Source organism: Daktulosphaira vitifoliae, unplaced genomic scaffold, assembly GCF_025091365.1.
Source record: "Daktulosphaira vitifoliae isolate Bord-2020 unplaced genomic scaffold, ASM2509136v1 Scaffold_5, whole genome shotgun sequence".
NCBI lineage: Eukaryota > Metazoa > Arthropoda > Insecta > Hemiptera > Phylloxeridae > Daktulosphaira > Daktulosphaira vitifoliae.
In genome coordinates, this window is record NW_026099576.1 from 11,734,716 (window position 1) to 11,761,748 (window position 27,033).

At 29.4% G+C, this 27,033-nt stretch overlaps 1 protein-coding gene across 5 annotated transcripts in view; it reads left to right on the forward strand.

Moving 5' to 3' along the window:
* Positions 1-27,033, forward strand: part of LOC126906618 (protein TANC2) — a 76,996-nt gene extending 49,963 nt beyond the window's left edge. The window contains exons 2-22 of one of the 5 annotated variants that reach the window (XM_050687296.1): positions 239-308; positions 18,276-18,458; positions 19,402-19,499; positions 19,563-19,653; positions 19,759-19,872; positions 20,269-20,361; positions 20,795-21,118; positions 21,662-21,769; positions 21,851-22,105; positions 22,169-22,401; positions 22,486-22,778; positions 22,873-23,314; positions 23,394-23,515; positions 23,585-24,076; positions 24,189-24,504; positions 24,570-24,738; positions 25,067-25,248; positions 25,341-25,510; positions 25,842-26,031; positions 26,115-26,215; positions 26,321-27,031. In XM_050687296.1, coding sequence (XP_050543253.1) covers positions 257-308; positions 18,276-18,458; positions 19,402-19,499; positions 19,563-19,653; positions 19,759-19,872; positions 20,269-20,361; positions 20,795-21,118; positions 21,662-21,769; positions 21,851-22,105; positions 22,169-22,401; positions 22,486-22,778; positions 22,873-23,314; positions 23,394-23,515; positions 23,585-24,076; positions 24,189-24,504; positions 24,570-24,738; positions 25,067-25,248; positions 25,341-25,510; positions 25,842-26,031; positions 26,115-26,215; positions 26,321-26,489 — 4,197 coding nt within the window. In that variant the 5' untranslated portion in view covers positions 239-256 and the 3' untranslated portion in view covers positions 26,490-27,031. Of the gene's footprint in view, positions 1-238; positions 309-16,186; positions 16,454-18,275; positions 18,459-19,401; positions 19,500-19,562; positions 19,654-19,758; positions 19,873-20,268; positions 20,362-20,794; positions 21,119-21,661; positions 21,770-21,850; positions 22,106-22,168; positions 22,402-22,485; positions 22,779-22,872; positions 23,315-23,393; positions 23,516-23,584; positions 24,077-24,188; positions 24,505-24,569; positions 24,739-25,066; positions 25,249-25,340; positions 25,511-25,841; positions 26,032-26,114; positions 26,216-26,320 lie in introns of those variants that run through there. The other 4 variants (XM_050687294.1, XM_050687292.1, XM_050687297.1 and 1 more) reach the window with 4 other exon arrangements.

A 27,033-nucleotide genomic window follows, 5' to 3' on the forward strand; every position in this document is an offset into this window, starting at 1 on the left:
ACTGTGCACATGTGCCGAGCACGAGGTCCGTTGAAATCTGACGCCACCCGACCGGAAGAGAATAAAAACTCATCTTAAAAAAAATATATGTTCTCTTGTGCACAATACCTACTGTGTTCCGTTTTGTTATGCGGTTAACAAACGGTCCTATCTGTATCCTATTTGTACTGAAATAAACCGAACCGTATTCGATTTTGCGGTCGAATAACAGTGTTACTATATCGGCATGCGTTTTCAGGACACTATCTGTCACGAGATGCCGGTGCACGAAGATGACGAGGACGATTTCTGGCCCAACATCTCATCAGGTATATATATATATATATATAACCCGATATATATCAAGCATATTTTTTTTTTACATATATAATACTAATGTTAACACATTAGTATTATAATAATATCTATAATCAGTCGGTGTATGTCAGTAAGGGACTTTGTACGTCCGGAAACGGTTAAAACGATATAAACGCTTTCTCGGCATGGCGTATCACGTATACGAAGCCTGCAATCAAACAAATGTTGCCATACATCTTGACGGAGATTAATCATGTTTTTAATGCAATACATGTGATATAACATCATAAATTTTGCGTATAAATTATTTTTAGTCCGTCATGTATTATGCACGTGCTGTAGTACTTAAGTCCTGTTTTCTGTCGAGTCAACAAAATCCTAACTCAGCCCATGACACGTACATTAAAGTTCGTGACCGCATCTGACTATTGCAATGACATTTTACACGACCAAAAGTCTTTTCTGTTGAAACGTTTTGTTTTTTTCCATTAAAAATTCGATTTTATTTAAAAAAAAAAAATTTGTGAAAATCGATCGAACGTTTCGCCAGTTATTGCACACTTTACTGACACATTCCTATGCGTCAGTACCTCGTTACGGCAACTCTCTACCTCTTAGTAATCGTTTAATAAGTACACCCGGTCACAATGTATTTAAAACGTGCGTAGGTTTATCGAGTCGTTTGCATCGTTTTGTAATAACGTACTAACGCATACGATACTCTGCGGCGAGACAACAGCAAATGCATGTGCGTTTATGCACGAACTTACGGGTCAGTAAAAAAAAATAAAAAAGGTCTGTGTTGACAAAAGTACCCGTTCGCGGCTGTGTATGAATTGCACGCGACCGCAGGCCAATAGTACCAATGTAATCTCGTATGTGTGACCTCAAGAGCCGCCAAACAGTCTACTGCAACGCTGCAGCCTATCTATTAGTGACACGATTGGTATTCAAATGCAACGGATTTTATACTTGTATAATTGTTCTTTGCCACGCAACCGACAGATACTCCCGTGTTTTTTTATTTCTTCGGCGGCTACTGGAATTGATTTTCTCGTGTATAAACACCTGATGGTCCGAAACGTAAATGTTGCCTGTGAATGCGTAAAACGGTCGACGTCACCGTTGGCGTTATGGCAATCAGTCGTTATGGGTAAACAGTTTCAATGTCAATGTACATAGTTCTACAGGTTGAAGCGTGTTTTATGAGGTGATTTATTAAAAAATATAACACCCTTGTTACGCAATTACTAAATAATCGATACTCGTATTGCAATCAGATACATCCTGTGCAAGTGAAGACATAAACACTGATGCAGTTATAAAACACACCTGTACATTACGGAACTATTACTTTAAGTTTGAAATATCCCACTTGAACTAAATAGAAGCCTTTAAAAATGTAACCTGTGTACAGAATGAGCGGATAGGGTGTTGAAACAGACGTATTGTTAATAAATGATCTTATTTTATTAACAGCCCGACAAAATATAAGTAAATGACTCTTTCTATGTCAATAATTAGCTTTGCGCCAAACGCATTCAATCATATAAAGAATATTAACAGTAGTAGCATTTTTTTTAATTCTCTCGGGAAAAGTTTTAAAACGACAGAAAATACTTTGATAAACTAAACCTTTCAATTGTGACATTTCTTTGTAAGAGAAAAATAAAAGTTATGAACAAATAAAAACTTTGCTACTATTGAATTCTAAGTTTAAAGCTGACTAGTCAGTTTTTTTATTCGCTTAAAAGTTTGAACAAATATAAAAGATAAAGTAAAAGCATAATTTAATTCGAGTAAAATGCAGTACTGACCTATTTTTTAATTTGTATAATCTAGCGCTATGAATGGCAATCAAAATGTATAATAGTATTTCGAAATTAAAATCAGTTGCCAATGTTTAAATAGATATTTTAGATATCCAACGGCTATGACAGCTGTTGTGTTTTTGAGCGCACTTGACAATATCACACGCTAGGCGCCTCCGGTGACAGCTGAGTTTCAATAATAAAAAAGTTTCCCTAGTCGGTCACGCAAATTATCCTCTTTATTATTTATTTATCAATCGCAACGGACGACGCCTATTAGCTTTACCCCTTGAGAACTCTACAAGTTGCATTGTAATAAATTGGTTTATCACTTTCAATACACAGCAATATCTGTCGATCAATCAGCTACCAACACTCGTACAATGTAAAAAAGTAGCTGTAACCGCTTTCCACACCGTCAGCGTACACACAATGGTTGTCGTTTTTTCCATTTACTTTAGGCGAATACACGACGCCGTTAATGATAATACGATGATACGGAGGAGAAGTACCAAAATGCGTTCGCCCTGAGGATGCATTCCGGTGTGCTCGGTAGTATTCAGAGAACAATACAAATTCCGGTACGTTGTCCTACCTGTGCTGAGTGGATATAACGAGCGCTCCAGTGAACGACAGACGCGTTTTTTGTGTGTGACATTGTCTATTCTCGTAACGTTCACAGACCTCCTCCACGATCACACGCGTTCCTCCACAATGGTAATGATATTGTTGTAAGTACACACAACCGTTGTGTTCCGATGACATCAACACTACCGCCAACGTTGACTAAATAGTATCACAGTACGCGGAATACCACATATACTCCGTACCTACAGGCAATCGGCGACTACTACCGTAAAACTATCTTCCCAACAAATATTTTAGGTTAATGCTGTAAATATTACCTCCTCGACGGACCAGTCGGAGGTTTTGCGTGTAAGTAATGTTTTCAAGAGTTAGATATTCTCAAGTTTTACTCGGTCGACCTGTGGTTAGTCCGTCTTAATTTTACCAGCATCATTATTGTGGAAGTGATGACAAATTATTATATTTTTTTAAATTATAGGCCTGATGTTTCAATCTCCTCGACTTTCTCTGTTATGACCACATACATGAATAATAACATAATACTTTTTTGTGCACCCTCCTTGGAGTAGCATCAAATTGCTCAATTCATTTTAAATAAAAATAATAATGAATCATTCACCCTACTGTGTTTCTGTATTTTAATAAAAAATATATAATTCGACAATCGTTATATTTCAGCTGTAATTGAATGAAATGTAATGATACACAAAGACATTCGGATTTACTACATTATTTTTCTATGTTTTAATATATAAAAAATGTTTCAAATTGTTTTTGTCAGAAAAACCTAATTTTATAGCTATAGTCAATTTAGCTACCAAAAAATGTATTTATGTGTCAAAAGTACTAAGAGAAAATCTGGTTATTTTACCGGTTTTAATTGGAAGATAAGTAAAGTGTGCAAACGTTGACACAAATATTAACGCATTTCTCTAAAATCAACGCATAAGCTTTCATCCGACTAAAAGTGAAAGTAGAGCTTCAGGCATAGCTATGAAAATTTGAAATAATTTTCAATTGACAACCGTATCGAAAAGAAAAAATGAGCACAGCTCCTTCATATTCTGAAAGCAAGAAATAACTTTAGCAGTAATTTACAAGATCACAAGGTATTTACTAGTATTATAACCACACTCGTGTGGGTGTCGTTGATATTTTATCTTATTCTTAAAACCGTCTCGATTAGAAGGGTCGTTAATTTCAAACTTTTGTCTCAAAAAAGATATAATTAAAATAATTTAAGATCATTGCATGACACGATGTATTATTTCCTGAGTTCTCTAATATATAATTAAGTACACTTTTGTTTCAGTCAATTACGCGTCAGTTACCAGCGTACCTCTCACAGTTTAAAGATGTGACGCGAGATTATTCATTTTAATTGTATTGGACCGTTATATAAATCCATTGAAATCGTTTCGTTATTGTCGTGATCGTTATTCAGTACTGTGATCGTAAATAGTGGTCTTAACCAACTCGAATAAGCCAATGAAGTTGATTGTTTTCTTTGTAATACGCCGCTAACAGCCGTATGAGCTTGACAAAAGTCATTAAGGAGATTCACTGACTACTGTACTTTTTGTTTTCGTAATTAATTTCCAATAAAACTAGTATAGTTAGACATACCAATTGTACTTAAAGTATGAGCGTCACGCGCATTTCTTCATTATGCCAATCGAACACGAATCGAATAGAACATTCAGTCAGCCGTGGCCATCAAGTCGGTTATAAAATTGAATAGTTAAGGGATTCAAGTACGTTTTACGTTAAAAACAATAGTCATGTAGGTCATTGTCACGTGATACTTTCAATCGAGTAAATAATGTAATCAGTATAGAGGTTAAATTTTAACCCCTTTATTAACGCGAACAAAATTTTATCACAAATAATGACACACTGTGGAAACTGTGGCTGAGACAAAGCCAGAAGGTATCTTAGATTTAAAAATATATATTTCAACTGGAAACTCGAGCTATCTTATTTACTAGCTATATATATATATAGCTATCTATACGAATTTTAGACCTTTTCGTTGATATTCAAACAGATTGCGATGTCGTAAACTACCCAACCCGCGGTCGTCGTTGCTGAAGTGTGAAATACCATTTGGTCACGAACGTCCGTTGAAAACGACTTTTATTTATATTTCGATGGTGTTTTATGGTGTTTGCGCAGCAGAGCATAACTCCTTAACTATGAGATCTGCCGAATAGCGATAAGAGCAACGAAATCTTTCTTAAAAGACAAAAACGTGCTTAGAAGTTAAACGACATTTTAATATTATATAAGTACAGGCATAATATTCCTTTGAGACACACGTGTGCTTATTTTCACGTTAAATTAGTACAAATCTTAGACGCGATCAGAAAATATAACAACAAACCAGATAATATCATTACGTTTCGAAATAAACATTGTATAGGACTGTACCTGTTACTCGAAACCATACAGAAAACTAATGTCACCACCAAAAGCTAGTTCTATCCTAACATAATATAAAATAATATTTTTTCACTAAATTAAGAATGATTTTCAAGTAACGCTATAAAAAATATTATTGCGCCATACTTGTTCACTAAAAGATTTTGTTTTGATATAGGCTATCTTTCAATATAAATTACTAATATTATTTGTTTATAATATCTCCGCGTCTAATTTTGGCTTAAAGAACGAGAATACTTTCAATAGATGTTGTTTTAAGTCTAAATTTATAATTTATGAACTTGTAATTTTAAGTATTCATTTGTTATGGTTTTACGCGTTCAATTATTTTTGTTAAAATTAAATTTACGGAGTCTTTAAAATTACTACACACTTAAAATATGTTTATTGGGCTAACCCCAAAATTATATCTTTTAGACGTTAACTTTAAAGTTTTCGCGATCTCCTTATAATATAACGTAAGTTAAGGCGTACACTTAAGTATTATTTTCATTATGGAAATTTGTAACGCACAAATCTTACCAGTTTAAAATGCATTATATATAGCTATGACGAGAGCATTTGTTATGATTTAATGTCCACGTGGGAATAAAATACCGCCTGTATTTCACACAAAAACCGCCCGTCGTCATTTTCACAAAAACCAATTTCACGATCCCTTAACGGTACGGTAGTTTATTGTCGGCGTGCGAAGCTGTTTAAACCACCCCCAAATAGTCAGATATAAATCGAGAACGCAAAAAATATATAAAGAAACTAGGAAGAATACAAGAAAGATTTACCGGTTAACGTCAATACGTCATACATGACCAACCATAGCCATTGCACGGTAATAAATTATTCTTTTAATAACAAGTCGGTCGCCTGCAATATAATGTCGGTGTTGATAACATGTTGTGTTCGTCTTGTACGATGAGTCTTGTCCGAACACTGTATTCTATTTTGTCCAGGGGCATTTTTTTTTGATGAGCTTCTGACCACGTCCACCTACGGGAAGCACGTGTAATCTGATAGTAACAACCCCCAGGTAATGTTAATTGCCTAGAGATACGGGACAGGTTTCTAGAAATGAAAACGAACACGAGGGTCCGAACGTATGTGGTCAGAGGCTACCAGAAGGAAATGCAAGAGATATAATATTTTAAGCACTTGCGTCTGTAGCATCTTTGATCGTCGGGTCATAATGCCTACAAACTGTTATGGTCCGTTTCGTGTATAGTAAATCAATAGATTAAATGAGGTTATTCATAAAAAGATCTTTGGATCCTTTGTAATAACCACCTATGTCATTTAAATCTCTAATTTGCGGTTGTTTTAACAGTTGCCGTTGGTTTAGCCTGACTTACAAGCACGCATAAGGTCAAACGTTCCGGTGTCAACTGATAGAGTTCACACCGTAACGTCGACATTAATAATTCAAAGCGTGTACCACGTATTTGCTTTCAAACAATACTCTTTAAAATGGTCCGAACTGCATGCAGTGGTCTTTTACCGTCCAAATTGCTATTCTCGGTATTTTCACGTGAACCAAACGAAATTTCCATTGGGAATGCAATAATAATGAGTGCAGCGCTTTTGTAATCGAAACCAGTTTCATTCTCTGAGCCGTTTCGACGAGTGCAAGATATTATACTATTCGAGAGTACGTCAACGATAACAACAATCAAAATAATTCACGATTTCCCATTCCTTCCGCATTGTTACTAGGAAATTTGTTTTATGAATCCAAGCGCTATCTTCCAGCTATTATACTTTTATTAATTCTGATCATTATTAGTAGAAAATGATCGAATTCGACCGTTACTTTATTTCATTTTGAAATTATACACGCGCGAAAATTAATTTAAACTTTATTAAATAATATTTTAATACTTGCTTATGGGAAAGTTTTTTCGCCTTTCTTAAATTCATCGAAGAAACACCTTAAGGTGTTTACCATGTCAAAAAGAAAAAATGCTATTAATCTCAGACAATATAAATTGAGCTTTTCCATTGTCAGATCTGGATTTGGACTGTGTACTTGTTACATCATTAAACTGACACATTTTATAATTACTATTTTTGTTTTATTACATGCGTTTCAACTGTAAGTACACCGTTTGATTGCCATCGTTGATCATTTGACGTAGTCGTCGTAAGATCAAAATTAACAATTCATTATCACTCGGTAGACAGAATAATATATTATGCTTCTTCGTGCATAGTACAATATCGTGTAATGCATTTCTTTTTCGTCTTGACACGTCTTCATTAGTTATTCTTTGTGAACGTATATCTCATTTCCTATAACTTACTGACAACAAATTGAAAAGATTCTCAAAATTAACCCAGTGAAATTATACACTATTATGATAAATCAATGATTATTTTACAGTTTTACACCTGTGTAAAACTGTAAATCTTAATTATCAAGGTTTACAATTAGTGAGTGTTCACAATTTCTCTAATAAACATAATTTAATCATGTTTATTGCGTAATTGTTTTTAAATGCTTTATTTTAAATATTTATAATTAGTTGAATCGGAGGCTGGATTTGTAACAGATTTGAATAAGTGGCCGTTGAGGGAGTTGTATGCGTGAAAACAACGCAATGAACATAAGTATGGCCATGGGCAAGTATGAGTCTAGACCCGAGAGTTCCACAAAAGGATAGGTAAATGACTACCTGTAGTAAAACAGAGGAATGACAGACATAAGCGCAGTGAAGAAAAATGTGGGTGACCATGAAATTAATGCCCAGTCGGCGGCGGCTACTCGTGAAGGGAGAATGAGCTCGGCGATGTGTGTACCATAAAGGGTTGCACGATTATCTGGGTGCTTGCATTGTTTTTTGTATTCACTACTGAAATATAAACTCCTAAATGACATTTAACGTTAAAATGAGCTATAAAAAGGGAATACGTTCAAAGTCGGAACGGCAGACACATTAAATCCCCGGCTTAAACCCAATTTATTTTTTACACCACGATCATCAATACAAAAGAGTTCTATGAATAATTTGGTCCTGTTATAAAAGAATAGAAATTACTTATTTTTTGAACGGCCGTTTTATATCTTCATAGCATTTCCAATCAGGTTGAGTTCAAAAAAATAATTATAATATAAATTGTTACGGCCCGAGGATCCGATGAAATTAATTTTGACTTATAAATCATCCAGTGTACATCAATCGTTCTATTTCATATTTCATAATAGACACATAAGATCAATCACGAATATCTTATTAGGTAATTCCGTCGATTTTCTATCATTACTATCACATTATGGTCTATCAAAGCGAGTTTTTTGCGTTTATTACTATTTTAAACAACCTACGATAAATATACCGTTGTTTTTCTACCTGAAATTGCTTTAATATTTATAATTGAACATTTTCACAAACAATAAGTTTTATAGCAATAAATTTGTTTCAATACAAATGTTTATAATTTTCATGTATTATAATAGTTATAAAAAATACAAAATATTTGATCTTATTCAGGTTTAGATCAATTCACAGTTATTTATGTCATATAATTAAAAAACTGCTTTATTATAATCAAACAGTTTACGGTTATAAAACTTATTCAATTTTATCAGTTTAATAAATTTAACTTATTATGCCAATTTACAAAACTTTAGTATTCTTATTGAATATTGAACTTTTTTAATGTACATATAATTTTTTAAATATACAAGTGACTAAAAAATTTCAAATTAAATAGAAAAAAATTTGCAACATGTATTTTAAACCTAAAAATAATTTAAACATCAACAATAGAAATCAAATTGCAAATAATAATCCCCAAGGTAACCCTACCCTTGGTAAAGTACTCTTAAACTAGCGGATTGAACATTTTGTATAAATAACAAACTTCTTTTCCTTCATTTCACAATTGTAAAATTGTATTTTTTAGATCATTTTTTTATCAATCTAATTCGTCAAATTGGGTAAAATTATTTTATTATTTTATTATTTCATTTTTCTACTTCAATAATTTTAAGTTTTGAAAAATTATTATATTAAAAAGAAAACTGTTGATAAGTTAGGTTTGATTGAAAAATTAGTTAGTATTTATATTGCCCAATTGATTGTTTTTATATAGAGAAGTAAACAGACTATAGGATTATTAATATGTAGATTGTTTTCAAATTTTATTAAAACACTAAATTTTTACACAACTAATTATAATAATTATTAGTATTTCTAAAACAGCAGTCAAAATTTACTATTTTAAATCTTTTATGAAGTATCAACTTTTATTTTATAACTTTTGTAGTTTAACTCAATAGACAAATTGATTAAGCCTTGATTGTACTATTATTGAATAACGACTAATATAGTTTATATTAAAAATGTTTTTACACTATTAATACAAAACTTAGTAAAAATATGTGTACCTTATCAAATCATTGGTTTAACCAGAATTGCATAATGGAGGTACCATATTAAAAATCAACAAAATATTCAGTATCTTTTTTAGCTCATCAATTTGATTAAAAAAAAAATATTTATGTCAATATTAATTGCATCAAATAACTAATTCACTCAAATGTAAATGTTAGTTTTAAATCAAATAGAAAAACTTTTCTATAAATTCTTTTTTTTTTTTTCAATAGAAAAATGTAAATATAGTTATTGGGACGCAATATTCTCTTAGGTATTTTTTTTATAACTTACAACACATGGTATTATTATTGCTCGACAATTATCTTTTATTAATATTATGTTAGGTTATTTCAATTTTAAAAATTATTCTTAAAAGTAAACTAATCATTAGAAAAAATCTCAGATACCAACTTAAGTCTAAAAATAATAATATTAATTATAGTACAATTATCGAAATTAATTTTAATTTTGGTATTATCTGTACTTTTTAATACTATTTCATCTTTATAATATAAATTCCAGATGTGTATATATCATTATGATATTAAAATGTTTATTATCGCTCATATGAAATCGACAACTGTCTTAATGAAATTTTCTTTTTATAGGAGTTGTTACGTTTTAAACATGCACTTTAGACACATTTAAATCAAATGTGTCTAAAACACAAAAAATTTCAAAATTTATAATGGTCTTATGGGACATTTTAAAAGTTTTAAACTGTTAATTTATGTTTAAACAAGTTTTTTTTTTGCATATTTTTTAACTGTCCTGCTTTTCTTGTTTCCAACTTTATTTTTTGTTGGCTTATTCTTAAATTAATTGGGAACAATTTATTATACTACTATCTGATACCAAGTTACCTCGACACATAAGAGAAACACTGTAATTATTTTAATGCATAGGAATTATAGAGGATTAAGAAAGAAAGGGTATTAAGACCGCATCAACGTTTTTAACAGAATTACCGCAATATGTAAAGTGGACTAGCGTTTAACTTAACGGTCATTCGGACTGACAAGGATGTAAGGTCTTATTCCTATTTACATTAAATAAGGTTTTATTATTATAGACAGACTTCGAATTCTACTCAGAAGAAAGTATTTTAAAATTAATGAAAAATGACATGGAAATTGGAAAAGAAAGTCGAGATTTTGCTCCATAGGATTTTTAAATTAGAAACTAGAAAATTTTTAGTGAACCATAGTGGTTTATCGGCTTAATCATTATTTTTATTTTTTTAGAAAAAAAATGAACGCAACTGAGCTTATATTTTATTATTTTCGACATTTTTAAACATAAATTTAAACATGAGTTTAATTCTAATACGTAATCAATATTGGATATAGTTAACGTTTAACTGGTATAGCTGTGAATTCAGATTTCTCCAAATACGTGATTTTTAATTAAGTTATACTCAGATTTTAGCGAATCAATTATCATATGATACGTGATAACGGAATAAAAATACATTCTGTAATACCTACACCAATGTGTAAACATGTGATGATATAAAATATAAAATGTTTTATTAGTTGATTAAATATCTAGAGTTACACCTACAACTTAGTCAAAAAAGAAGGGAAACAGGAACGGTAAAGTTTTTATATCTCTATCAGATCTCATCAAATTTATGAATAAAAAAAATACAAGTTTTTTTATTCGTTCAGTGAACCACAATAAAAGTATTTTTCGATAGGCAGTAGAGATTTTTCGGGATATATATATTTTTCGAACTGCTTTTATAATAACCTTATCATAAATCATTGAAACAATAGCGAATGTAAGCTTACGCGGTTATAAAACGTTCGTATTATAATAAATTCAGATGGCCTGTTATATTTACGGTTCGAATGGACTTGGGTCACAATTGCTCGCGTATAATTAGTCGTAATTACGACAATTTCTCTTAACCCGCGTACACGTATCTGTACGTATATACCTCCTACACCGTAATGCACAAAGTAATATAACATATTATGTATACCGCAGGTGGGTCGTAAAACAGCGTATGAGTTTTTTAATATTATTGTGCGTGTGTTTTTTCTCTCTCCTCCGTGATCACCCGACGTAAAGTGATCACCGTGAAAACGCTACTACAGAAGGTGGATAGTGTGTAATGAAAATTAGGACGGGGATATAAATTCTATGTGATTCTTGTGGCTGCGGTAATGACGCACCAGGAGAAGGCGGTGGTTAACTTGCGTATAATGAGATCACAAGGCGGACAATATAATCCTCAGTAAACAGCTTCATGTGACCCACACCTGCTATACCTCTGCTTTTTCCCCGTTACCTTTCGTATGCTCACTCATCTTCCACACTTTGTTCCGTCAACACTAGAATATACCCGACCAAGAAAAAATTTTGTTTATCTTTTTGTAATTAGTAGAAAATTATCATGCGGAAATCATCGATAGGATAGATATTCTTTTTGACATTTGATTGGTACACACTGCTCAATCAATGAACCTTGAGTGGGATCATCTTGTTCTGTTATTTTTTTATTTTCGTCTAATTTCAATGTGAGATAGATCAAAATATGTTACAAAACACTCATATCTATGATAGCTACACGCAATATATTCACCCGAATTATACGACTCTACAAATTATATGGTTTATGGCATTGTTTCATGTATACCAAAAGATACGAGAATTCAACTATTATATTAATCTTAAGCAGTTTTAGAATGTTTAATAAATTAACTCAATAATTGAAATCAAGATAAAATTTTCATTGATACAATATCAGCTGTAGTAAATTCATTAAAAAATCTTTTTCTCGATGTTTTTCTTTTCATTTTCTTAAGAAATCCTGTGAATGCCAACAATTCTCATGAATCAATATTTTACAAATATTGTTTATGTTCATTAAAATTCAAACCAATTTATTACACTTCAAATAACATTCTTTAATGATCAAAGGAATTATTTCGTGAATAATCGCGTTTGAAGTTTTCATTTGAGTTACATACTTTGAAATATTTGTAAATTAAATTTTTTTAAACATAATTTTTTTTTTATTTAAACACCATAGTGTGAAAACATTGCTTTATACAAGTTCACATTTTTACATGATTTAACATTTCACATAAAAATGTGTTATCGACTCACCAAAAAAAACATCCTCTCGTTGTGAACTGCAAAATAAACTAATTTGTTTGAATCATTAAAAGAATGTAAATTGTATGTTTTATATTCCTCCGAACGAGACACAAAACAAATAATAATTAAAGACGGTTGGAATGTTATACCTTATGAAATAAAATTATATTCACTATAAGTACTACACTTGATCGATACATATAATTTTCAATATAATAATTGTGTTAAACTACTCTGTAGCAGCTTGTTGTGTAATTATTGCACAATCGATTTTGAACAATTAGCTGCTGCGGAATGACGGCCTTTTTGTAGATTATTCAAATAAATATTTAGATAACGTGATTTATGATGGTTACACAAAGAACTTTTATTTCGCGAGCCTAATGACTAGTTTGAAAGAGATCAAATAATAATGTACTATCTGATAGTGAACGGGCGAAAATATTTCAAAATCTTCAAAAAAATCCAATGGTCCTTGTAGGGGATATTAAGGGTATAATTGAGCACCGACCATTGTTAGAATACATTATGGGTACCAATAAATTAAAATAACACCGTCTTGCTCTACTTGCGACCCAACTATACGCACACGAATAGCTTTTGTTGTAGTAGAAGGTATTCAAGCCAACATTTTTCTTCTGTCTATGGTGATTATGAGATACATGCACATTTGGACTGAGGCCAGGATGCGCGGGATGACCGTCGACGGTTGTAAAAACGGCAGGTGAAATCAAAATTACGACATACATCTGAGTGTGTATACAGCATTTTTCAATTTATAAAGTTTATTAACGCCGAAAGAAACATTTATTTAACATTAAAACAGCATAAAATATTCCATATGTTTAATCAACATTATTTTGTTTTAAATATTGTATGGGTTTGGCTTATATTTTTGCAGTGTCGCAGCATGTTACGAAAGTTATATACTGTATTGAAATGGAACTACTAAATGCAATTGGAATAATTTTTTTTCCCAACTGGCATTTTAATCGTGTTTTATTAAACTAGCACAATTATCATCAAGCCTTATTTTCAGTATTATTATTATTAAACAAATCGAGAACGAATGTATTCGATATTTCAAGTTTGTTTTTCACAAAATCCGTGTGGTCATTAAAATTAGATAATGTTTTTTTAACGATAACGAATTTATTTTTGTTTAGCCAACATAATTATCTGCAGTCAATTAATTTTATTTTTACTCAATACAATTTATTTAAATCGTTTTCAATTGTGAAGTTGCCGCTTGTTAAAAGACTTTTATACTTTAATCTCATTTGTTTTAAACAATTCATTACTCAATCATCTCGACTCAACTCTGATTTAACCATTATAAACATTATTGTCGAGTTCTACAATTAATACAGACGCTCTTGGTACTTAAAAATTGGATCAAAAGAATGAGTTTTTAATTGGCTACAAATTAGTGTAGTCTATAATTTTTGTCGTTTTTTCATCATTTTTTGCGGTTATCAAATACAAAACGTAAAATAAAATTTTACATTATTTATTTGTTATTTAAAATCAAATATTATTATTATTATTTAATACATTTGACATCCTCTTTAAAAGCTATTGCTTGTGTCAGAGACGACTGAAAAACCTTAATAGCCATCGCAACAGAATGGAACCCCTGTACCTATGTACAGAGGCCTGACACATAACCAACTAAACTAAGTAGGCCGTCTAGATTAAAAAATTTGTCATGTGTTAAGTTAATTTAAATTCAATTCCTATATGTATTTCATATATGGGCTTTTTTCGAATCCAATAACATTAAAACATTGCTTATTTGTACAAAAATGTGTAAAAAAATATTATTTTATTTTTGGACATGATGAGAACACAATTTTTTTTTTTTAATATTTATTAATTAATTCCAGAACATTATGCTGAATTTCAGATAATTGTGTAAAAATCCTGTGACATAATTTTTTTTCATTTTGATAATTTACTTATTTTGTGCGCATAAGAATAACCGGCAACTTAAGTATTTGTGACATAGTTACAATCAATCTTACCGACCTATCACTCTAAACTAAAGAAGAGAACGAATTTTAATATTTTTTGTTATCCTTTTTGAAGAATTCAGAGTACGCCTCAGTAATATTTTATCGTTTAAATGAAAACTCTTGTTTCTCCTGGCGATAATGAGAGTATTTTCTAGAAAAAATAAATTAAAAATTCTAAGAATTTCAGTTTGTAAGAGAATTTCACCACACCTGAAAAATTTGTTTATTTTTATATTTTAAAAATTATCTTCTATAAAAGAAATTGGCAAATTCATATTAAATATAATTACAAAAATTTTTTCTTTAATTTGAAGGTATTATTAATTATTACTTTAATTATTAGAATCAGTCATGAATACAAATATTGTAATTTGTATACACTGATTTTTATAAGAACATACACCTAGTATTCGAAAATCACTATCCTTCATTTCGTAATAATACATACTAAAACTAAATATTTTGTCTTTTAAAGTAGTGCTTTATTCTGCGAATATTAATAAAATACTTTTTTTCCATGGCTAATATTGTATAAAACTTTTAGTTATTTAATTTTGATTTAAGAGCATCAAAAATACTCTTTTATTGAAAATCATATGACTTTTTCATGAACAAACTTATCTGTCCATAAAAATTCTGAGTTCTCGCATGACCTTTGTTTCAAAAGAACCCTATTTTAATCTAGTTAATTTTAAAACTAAAAAAACGGCCTTTATTTTAGAAATTTAAAAAAATATCTTAAAATTGCCTACCTTAAAAAGATATTTTCAAAATTAATTTTTTTCATTTTAAACTGTTATAACTTTTTTTTTAAATACTGATACAAATTAAATTTACATGAAAAATACTAATGTCAATAAGTTTTCTTTTTAACATGAACAACTGTTTTTCAAAAAAAATGTTGCCAATATTATATATTTTAGATGCAAAGTGTTTCAAAGATATAAACCCCGTGGATAAATATATAAGCTGTTAGAAAGGAATAAAACATGTAAATTTCTATGAATATGGTGTTCAAAAGTATAAATTCTATATTTTTTATTTACTAGGAGATTCTGTTAACATGAACCATTTAATTAATTACAAAATAAAAATAATTTGGGAAAAATTCTTTTCTGAATTTTTAGTTACGTATTCATGTTAATGTATCAATTATTATGTATTTTTTAAGTTCATTCCTTATACTTTTTAAGGATATTAACTTAAGTTTTAATGAGAACCTATTTCATTGAAATTATTGTCAGTTTTTAATGTTATGGATGTCATAATCAAATTAATTTCATGAATATCTAATTAGATAATGTTTATTTCTATATATTTTCATAACTTAATTTACGTAATTTTTTTTGTGAAAATAAAAATAATTTAATTTTTTAAGCATAGATTTTACACAATTTTAATCGGTAGCCAATGTACGCTAATAATTTCATATTTTTATTCATTAATGAAAACGTAATAGTATGGAACAAGTTGTAGTATTAATATCAAATGATCTGTGCGCGTATAAAAAGTAGATGTTTGAACGCATGTGTGTTCGTGTGTGGGAAGTCGTCGTGCCCACCGGTTCTCTCAATGAACTTTATTGGCAGCAGCTAGTGAGAAGTAACTAGTAACAACCATTTGTACCGAATGTGTGTAAATGAGTAGACGCTATGCTAAGAGTGCGCGGAAAATAAAATAAAACCGTACAGAAAATATTTACCAATGGATCTAAGAGTTTAAACTCGAGGATTTTATAAATTATTTATTGCGACGATGATAACCAAATATAAAACGCCTAACAGCGTTCAATTTTTAAGCAGACTCAACTCAAATTTACTAGGTAGGTACCGTTTGAATATAAAATTAATTTATGTTTTTTTTTATTAAATTCAATTCGTTGAAAAATTACAATATATTTTTCTGAACAATTTTTTAAACTTTTCGTCAAAGGTAAAATTTGATAAATAAATAATATTATAAATAAATTATTGTTTTAATTCATTATACTTTTTAAATAATTCATAACACGCTCAAATACATTGTAAGTCCTTCTTATGAATAAATCCAATGATTTTTTGTGTAGAAGTATATAAATATATACTTTAATTTTTACTATCACAAACGCCAAAAAGTAAATACATTTGACAAATCAGAAATTAACAACATGCGTAGTATTGCACCAGCACTGGCAGTTCTGACGCAGTAGCCGCTACCAGTACTGGACCAGCACTGACATATGACTATGATAATAAAGTTTTTTCGTACAGGCCGAGCTGTTCTAGGAATATTGTATGGCCAGTATTATGTCAGTACTCTACAAGCAATGTCCTCCAAGTACTGAACGCCAATAATGAATCAGTACTTATAAGAGACGCTAGCCAGTAATAAGCTAGAACTGGTTGGCCAATGGTTAGTTGTCAGTACAGGATTGTTTATTAGGATACATGTTAAACTTTTATCCACATAAAAAATCAATAACTTTAGTTTTGAAGTCGTATATTAAAAATAGTCAATTAAAAATATATTTATCAATTAATTATATAAAAAAATAATCATAGTCAGTATTGATGAATATACTATTTTAAATTAAATACTTATAAAATAAAATTATTTACTTACCAATAATAATTTTATTTCGCTAATAGGAACTTTCCTAATTTTATTTTTTGTGACATATGATAATCATGCATTTGTATACCTATGCATAATTACCCTGAGAACTTTCGTGTTATACTTTTTAGCTGCTTAAAGGTAAACGAGATTTTACTCAAAAAGGAAACGAAGTGCATTCTTCGTGAGAATTTCTTTGTTGTAAAATTAATTTTCTTCAACACTTTGTTTTTAGTAGTATAACATATCCAAATATTTTACTGTTTTAAAATAATAAGACACAGGCAAAAAAGTATATTTTTAATTTATCCAACATTTTTAGTTGTGTATATCGAATCTAAAACCTGTTATCATTAAGTTGAGTTATTATTGTTATTGAAATTGACAATTGTTGTGTAACAATTACTATTATGTGCTCAATTTGGCGGCCAAACTGACCGGTAGTTTCGCTCCTTAACAATCAACAGCCCACATCCTCAATGGTTATAAAAATTAACGGATTCTGTTCAATTCAAGTAAGGGAACTATTATTATTTATCGGACGATATTATCAAGACGCACTATAAATACTCATTCTATAGTCAACTCAAAATTATTCAAAATATAATAATTATTTTAGCAACTCAATAAGCCCTTAGTGTCATTCACGTGCACTTCAATATTTTGATATAAAGAGCAGGAATTGAAGATACAATAGTATTTAAACTAGTTATATAATATATATTTATTAGAAAACATTATATTTTACCAAATATTATGTGAGCAATAACGCTCTATTAGAGAACATTTTAAAAAAGACAAATATATAATTTGTACATGTTTTTAGTTCATATTTTTACTATTTTAATATACAATAGTCAAAATAATTATGTTGATGTCCTATTGATAAAATAGTATCATAAATAACATTACATATTCAGCCCTATAATTAATCATATAATTACTACTAATATGGAGTATGTTTCTATAATATTGAAATATGCTTTCAATGTTTAACAAAATCATAAAAATTGTTATTTTTCTTCATTGAAACTTAATATTGGTTTTATTAGATTTGGCGGCGATTAGAAAACTATTGGAAGAGGGCGATGATGAAGAAATGTGTCCTAGTTGTGGTATGCCATTCGATAAGGGTAAAAAAAGAAAATTGATTGATTCATGTGGCCACGAACGGTGTTATTCGTGTATGTTCCGGAACGAAGGATGTCCGTTATGTGCAAATAACAACGATAATGGTAAATATTTGCTATAATTAAAAATTATTATCTATTAAAAGCTATTATATATCCTTTTATATAATTTAAGTTTACTACTGGGAACTACTTCTACATATGCATATTATAACTGTATAGTGATTTAAGCACTAAAAATAATTTGTTTAAAGTGTCTGAATACGGGCCGTTTTTTAGTAAAACACAATTCGTTTTTGTCCCATAAATACGAAAAAATTACTGATGCGATGAAAATTCTAAAAAAGATCTGATTTCAACGTCATGTCACTTGAGTTTCAGTCAGACGACTTTTTAAACTTAAGAGTTAAAAGATACATAATTTCATCTTTAAACTCATAAGTACAAATTACATTTTTATTTCTTTAAAATAAACTTTTGTAATGAAAAAATCAGTTTCAAAAAAGTAGCCTCACCGATACTTAAGTAACATGTAAGACCAATGAGTTAGCATAATTTTCAAAATATTTTACAATAATCACGAGAAAAATCAAATTAATAGAATTAAATAAACAAAAAAATTTTCTTATAAAACATAATTTTTATGTCAAGTTAAAATTATAGTTTCTTTTTACCTTTGGAATTTATTATAGTTTCGTATATAAAATTACATATTTTCATTATCATCAAGATATTACGTTGCCAAGATTTAATAAACAGACCTTTGTTATACACATGTGGCGTTAACATTTTATTTTTTTATGTTTGACATGTAAGTTTTACCCTAGTTCCAATCTAACCCATTAACATATGTTTCCCACGACGAATTATAAAGCAAGTTTTTTCGTTCCACCGGAAACCAAAAAAAAAAAATACCTAAAAGTATTAAAGAAATCTAAAAATTATCTGGGTAAAAGAGATTTTTACTTATTTAGTTTATAAACGTAAAACTGTTCTTAACATTTTTCAGTTAGATTCCTTTGTGTACACTTATTTTTTTTTTTTGCAGTATCCAAGGAGTCAATTGATGTCCCTGATCCTGTTAAAAGTACAAGAAACACAAGATCAAGGGTAAAAACTAATGGAAATTTTTCACCTTACATACAAGTAATTACTACTCACTCAACCGCACTTCCCAACATTTAACTCCGTTTCACTTTTTTTTAATAGTCTAGACAAGGTTCCCAGGAGCGAAACCATTCTCCGAGTAGATTACCCAAACCAAATAGATTGTTAGAAACCAACGACGTAATGACACAAAGTATGATAATAAAATAAATTTTACATTATACAATTTTTAATAACTTCAGTTAAATTATATGCATTATGTAATAAATAATCTATAATAATTTTAATTAAATAAAAGGTTGTCCAACTCCACCTCAGAGTAGAAGACGGTTTTTCTTAAATCCTAAAACAATTAAGAATCAATGGTCTATGCGTAGTGGATCTCGATCTCCTTCAGATAATACTCTTTCTGGTAAGTTACATGTGTATATAGATAAAAATTAATTGAGGCCAACAAACGAAAGTTTTTAACATTTCATCAAATTAAAAAATTGAACTGTAAAGTTATGAACACTAAATTTGTTAAAATCTCTATTAAAAATATTAGTAATGGGAAATGTTAAATAGTGACAATCGAACTATTTGATAGTAATTTTATAACTACTTTATAGTAAAAATATTCCATAGTTTTTAAATAATTTATAGTTTATGCTAAAAATAAACTAATCTCTATATAAAAAAATATTTGAAATCGCCCATCATCAACAAATATACAATAAAATATCTATTTAAAACTTTTGTTTCCCGGGTCTCCAATAATGACTATTGTAGGTTATTACTAAAATTATATATTTATAAAAATATTAAGTTATGTCGGCATCAACATCAACAACAATAACAGATCAACGGAGGTGGTCTTCCGTAGTATTGGGGAAAATAAGATCTTTATGGTCATTAAGAGGTTTGTTAGGCAGAATTTTTTTTTTTAAGTGTGCCGTGTTTTCCTTTATAGTATGATTGAATATTTTAGTATTTTTATTATATAAAATTTGAAATGTTGTGCAGTAGTTCTATATAACAATTAAACTAACACTAGTTTTATTTGTAATGAAGGTCAAAACTATTATGTTTAAATAATGCAGTAAATATTCTTTCAACAACAATCATGTTTTTTAAGTTTTTTATCATTCCGCCTCGTATTAGCATACCATTTATATACTTTTTTCGTTATATGTAAATAATAGTATTCTTTTGCTTTAACGTGTTTAACGCATGATTTTTTTAATCCGCATGAATGATAATGCACCAAAATACTTAAAGTACTAGGTCACAGTATTATTCTTAAGATATTTGATGTTTCTAAGTCAATAAGTATCTTTCATATATTGTTATAGATGAAGACGGTAGCTCTATTAAACAAAGAGGAAGTTTAAATCAAAGAAGTTGCAATTCAGATACATTGTACACTAGACTAGGACTACTTTTATCAAGAGATAGCAATTCAAGATCGTTTTCTGATGACGTTTCTTTAGTAAACATAAATTCAAAACCTATTTCTAGCAATGGAAGCCCTGTTTCTACACTTACAGCATCCTCAGAGACTGACACTCATAAAGCTGCTAAAGAACAATCATCTGACAGTATTGGATCTCTTATGTCCATGTCTGGACAAAGTAATGGATCTTCAAGTCCCCTTACCCGAAGACATTCAGTTACAAGTAAGAAAATTAAAAAAAAAAAGCTTTATGGATTTTAAAGTGTTTGTAGATTTAATTAGTTAATAAAATCATTAATAAATTAAAAGTTTGTATTAATTTATAAATATTTTAATGGGTTATTTTTAGTTATTTCTATAACAAAATTATTAACCAAATAATCGAAGACTTATAAAAAATTAAAAATTGAGTTAACTTTAGAAAAATTATTTTTAGACCAAACTCATTAATATATAAAATTATTAATGTGTCTTGAATAAAAAAAATAATAATAACCAATAAATACCAATAAGGTAATGTCTATGTCGCAGGCACTATAGATTTTAAATTTGATAAAATCAGAAATAACTCCAAAATAACTTTTTTTAAATTTACATTATTGATTTCAAGTCTCAAATTTTAATTTCTTGTTTTCTTATGTAATACTTAAGCTAATCAATATTATAACGTTTAATTGTAATATTAATCTATATAAAGGTTTAATTATAATTGCTTTAGCTTATAATACTAACATAGATTTCGTTGTCTTTGTCTGTGTGAATTTAGCGCTACAAGCTGGCTCTGTAGATGATTTAAGTTCGTTTAAATCGAGACGACAGTCAACCAGACGATCTGCGAGATCTGGTATAATTAGAGGACCAATAGATCCCAAAGGTAGCATATAAAATGAATTAGAATTTTTCTAATTGTAGTTAAAATTTATTTAGATTATCATTATTATTTTTATTTTTTTAGTGAGGTTTGCACAGTATAGAAAATCTCCACTGCCACAACAGCAGCAGCTTGTATTAAAACCTCTATTTTTTGAAGTACCCCAACAAGAATCTGATCCAATATTTTTAGGAAGACAGTGGCTGATGCAAGATATTGATAATACACTCCATTCAGAATCGCCAGGAGTTGTGATTACTGGTCTTCCGGGTACAGGAAAAACTGCTCTACTTTTACAACTTGTTGAACATAGTTGTTTTGGACGTCATAAATCAAATTGTAAATAATAAAATTGAATTTTTATCAATTAAAAAAATAAGTAAATCAAAATTTCTCTTTTAGTTGATAGCCAAACTTTGAACGATAAAGACAGACAAATAATTACATCTCATATCAAGCTTCCAGAAGATTTCAAGTCTCTCGCGTCACGAGTAGTTGCGTATCATTTTTGCCAAGCTGATAATAATAGTACTTGTCTGATACCTGAATTTATACATTCATTAGCAGCTCAACTATGTCAAGCACCACAATTAGACTTATACAAGCAACACATTTTAACTGAACTCAACTTACAGGTAACTTGAACACTATATTTTTATAATAAGTAATTAGTTTGCTTATTAAATAGTAGTAAAATAATTTTATGTTTACTTTTGAAGGATTCTTTATCAATGAGAGAATGTATAGTTGATCCTGACGCAGCATTTACGAGAGGTGTTTTAGAGCCTTTAAACACACTCAGCAGGCTGACTAATACAATAGGTACTGACAGTTTAATAATTGTTATTGATGGACTATGTGAAGCTGAATATCATCGACCCGATCATGGAGATACAATCGCGTCCTTTTTAGTTAAACATTTACCAAATTTTCCTAGTTGGCTCAAGGTTATCGCTACATTAAGAACTAATTTGGAAGAAGCTTTACCTGTACTTCCTCTTACAAAAATAAGGTACTAAAATACGTTATTTATTAAAAAAAAACATATTAATAGATAATTATGTAAAAAAAAAATGTTGTGAAACCATTCTTTTTTTTTTTATTAGTATGGATGTAAATTCGACGAATAAAGAAAATGTGATTAAAGATTTAATGGATTATATTAGTTTTCGAGTCAATAATAGTGCTAGCATTCAAAATAATTTGATATCCGTTGCTTCTGGTCAATTAAAATTCTGTCAACATTTACAAGTTAGCTGCTTTGGATCATTTCTTTTTGCTAAACTTACATTAGATTTATTCGAAAGAGGTCATCTTGTAGCGAAATCGCAAAGTTTTAAGGTTTTACCTGTGACATTAGCACAAATATATCAACTGCATTTTAACTTGAGATTTCCAACAACTAGTTCATTTGAAAAAATCTCTGATATATTAAGTGTATGTTTAGCAGCACTTTACCCCTTAACTATTTTAGAAATTTATTATTCTGTTAATGCTTTACACGTTGAAGACTTCATTACATGGGAAGCTTTTTTACAAAGATTTAAGGTAAGTTAAAGTTTAAGTTTAAATATTTGTATATTTATATCATTTTCATATTAAACAGCAATTTTAATTATTCATTTAGCTACTCTCAGGTTTACTAATAAAACGAATGGATAATACATACATGTTCTTCCATCCATCATTCAGAGAGTGGTTAATGCGACGTGAAGATAATGAATCAAAAAAATTTCTGTGTGATTTAAGGTACATATATAATTTCATAAACATCTCCAGCTAAACATTTTCATTTAAAAATACATTTTAAAATTTAAGAAATGGTCACGCTGGAATTGCTCTTCGATTTTCAAGACTTCAAGCACCTTTAGGCAGTGAAAAGACTCTAGAACTTGGTCACCATATATTAAAAGCACATATTTATAAAAATATGTCACTTCATGATACTTCTTCGAGAGATCTTCAAGCTAATTGGATGGCTTCCGTTTCAGCTAGTGTATCTTCAGCGTTGTGTTCTATGAGAAATATCTATGCGCCAAATATTAAAGTTTCTAGACTACTATTACTTTCTGGGGCTTCTCCAGATGTTATAACAGATTTATTAGGCCAAGCTCCTGCATTATGTGTGTATGCGAATGAAGGTGTTTATGATATGGTTGCTTTATTATTGGAATTTGGTGCGACGGTTAATGTATCAAATAGTCAAGGAAGAACTCCACTATGGATGGCTTCAAGTAAAGGTCATATAGACGTTGTAAAGCTATTGATAGAAGCTGGCGCCTCTCCCGGTTTAACTGATTCGTCTGGAAGGTAAGTATTTACTAATTACTAGAACCTCTTCAACAATTTAATTGATTGTATATATATATAATATACTTATATATATATATATATATAAATATAATTTTTTTTTAATTTACAGATGTCCTTTAGTAGAAGCAGCTAAAAATAGCCATTTTAATGTAGTAGCTTTTCTTCTGGGTTGTGAATGGAAAGTGACGAACGCAAGACTAGAAGTTGATCATATTGATGCTTCTCAACAAGCTTTAATTCAAGCTGCTGGACAAGGAGTGGATGAAATCGTTGAATATTTATTAGACGTCGCTGAAGTTATAGTGGATGGACAAGATAGTTTATCTGGTGAAACTGCCTTAACTCTAGCAGCTTCCAATGGTCAAAAATCAACAGTATCCTTATTACTCAGCAGAGGAGCCCAAGTGGCATCTACAAATACTAAGGTTAAAGGTTTATATTGACAATATGAAGATAATTTATAATAATATTAATTATGTATCACTCACAGTGTATGAATGCCCTGGTGCTAGCAGCTCGCGATGGCCAATGGGAAGTTGTGGAGACGTTATTACTTAATGGAATAGCGGCTGATCTTGTAGATTCGGAACAAAGAACACCACTAATGATGGCTGCATCGGAGGACCATTCAAATATCGTTGAACTTCTTCTTGATAATGGTAAGATTTATTATACTTCTTTTTGATTAATATACAGTAAAATAATGTTTTATACTAAAAAGTTCTACAAAAAAATAAATTATTGATAAGAGTTGACAGATGAAATTTCATTACATTGTAGTTTCTACCTTTAGGAAATTAATTTTAAATCTTGAAAATTAGATTTATAAAAAAAAAAAAAATTCTATATTATTATTTTTTTTAATAGTTATTTTTATACATGTCAAAAATAAAATTTGTGTATTATGAATTTAAATTATTTCTAACAAACATATAGATAAATTTTATAATTTATTTTTAACGCATTACATTTTATTTAAACACACAGGAGCTAATTTAAGTGCTCATGACCGTCAGGGGCTTACACCTTTATGTTGGGCATGTCTTAAAGGAAGAGTAGCTGTTGCTCAATATTTGTTGGATCATGGAGCACCTCTCGATCATGCAGATAAATCAGGCAAAACAGCTCTTGATTTAGCCACGTTAAATGGAAATCCAGCTCTAGTGCAAGTTAGTTATAATGACTAAAACAAATAAATACATTTTTTTATTAATTCATATGTATGGAAAATTAATAATAAAAGTGTGTTCTTATATTTTAGTTACTTTTGGAAAGAGGAGCATTAATAGAGCATGCTGATTTATATGGTATGCGACCTTTAGATAGAGCAATAAGCTGTAGAAATATACCTGTGGTACAAAACTTTTTAAGAAGAGGTGCCAAATTAGGACCAACAACTTGGAACATGGCTTCAGGAAAACCAGATATAATGTAATTATTTTTATAGACTAACATCATTGCCATAAATTTATTGAAAAATTACTTAATTATATTATAAATTAAAAAAATTAATTTATTTAACAATAAGTTTTTATATTTCAGTAAATTTTACTGGTGATGACTAATTAATTTTAAAATGACTATTAACACTATTTAACTAAGTTAATTTATTCAATTTGTACTTCTAAACATTATGTCTTGAATATAAAATCGTAGCGATATTATTGTATAAGAAATCTTTTACATTTTTCAATGATTTTTTTTTTAAATCTTCAATATATATATAGATATGTACTCATATTTAATGTTTCAATTTTTGCAGGCTAGTATTGTTGAATAAATTACTAGAAGATGGTAACACTTTATACCGAAAAGGTAGATTGAAAGAAGCGGCATATAGGTATACATATGCACTGAACAAGTTTCCAACAGAAAATGAACAAGATCCTACATTTAAACAACTACAGATTAATTTTTATCTGAATACATCGCGATGCAAACGAAAATTGAACGTAAGTAACTTATTATTTACAATAAATAAAACTTTTTATCTTATGAAACTATAATGCAAGACTTAAACATTTATTTATTATAGGAAGTTACTGAAGCAGTGGAGTTTGCAGAAAAAGTTATAAAATTAAGGCCAACTTCATACGAAGCTTATTATGCAAGAGCAAAAGCTCTAAAAGATTTAAGGTAAAAAAAAATAACTTGAATCTTCTCATAAGGATTGATAAAACCAATATTATTGATAGGTCATAAATTTTAACTTAACTTAAAATGCCATTTCATTATTTGTAGGAGATTTGAAGATGCGCTTGCTGATATAAAAGAGGCCGTACGGTTAGTGCCACCTGGGAGTTCCGACATCAGACACGTTTTGTTCAGACTCAAAGATGACATTCAAAATAAATTAGCCTTAGAACAATCTGTATACAATAATGAGATGACCGTTCCATTGTATCACTAACCCATTGATGTTCCTATCGATTTTTAGCCAATTCGCGTTATACTTCATTTTCGTTTTAAACACTTTAGTGTAATACCAAAACGTAATATCAATACTTACTTGATACTAGAATATTATAAAATTGAAACACCTGAAGAAGATGGTACTAAAAAACTCAATAGTTTAGAACTCACATCGTGCGTGATTTATTTCTTTAGTTTTTTGTATTTCAGAGTACAATACATTTAAGTTAAAATTATTTATTATAAATTCACATAGTATAATGTTCCTGTGGTTTTTGATTGTTGTTATTAATTGACTAATTTATATAATGTGATTTTATCTGTCAATTAGACATATATTTGTGTGAGAAAAAATAAGTAAATTTTGAAAATTTTATTTTATATAACGGAAGTGCAATCGAGTTATTAATATGAATTGGTTTACCTAGTTTATTTTATACTATATTTTAGTCAAGGAAAATATGTTTTTGTTTCATAAATTAAAATTTAACGTATACCTACCTAATTAGTTTATTGAGATGTTAAATTTTATAAAAGCTTTT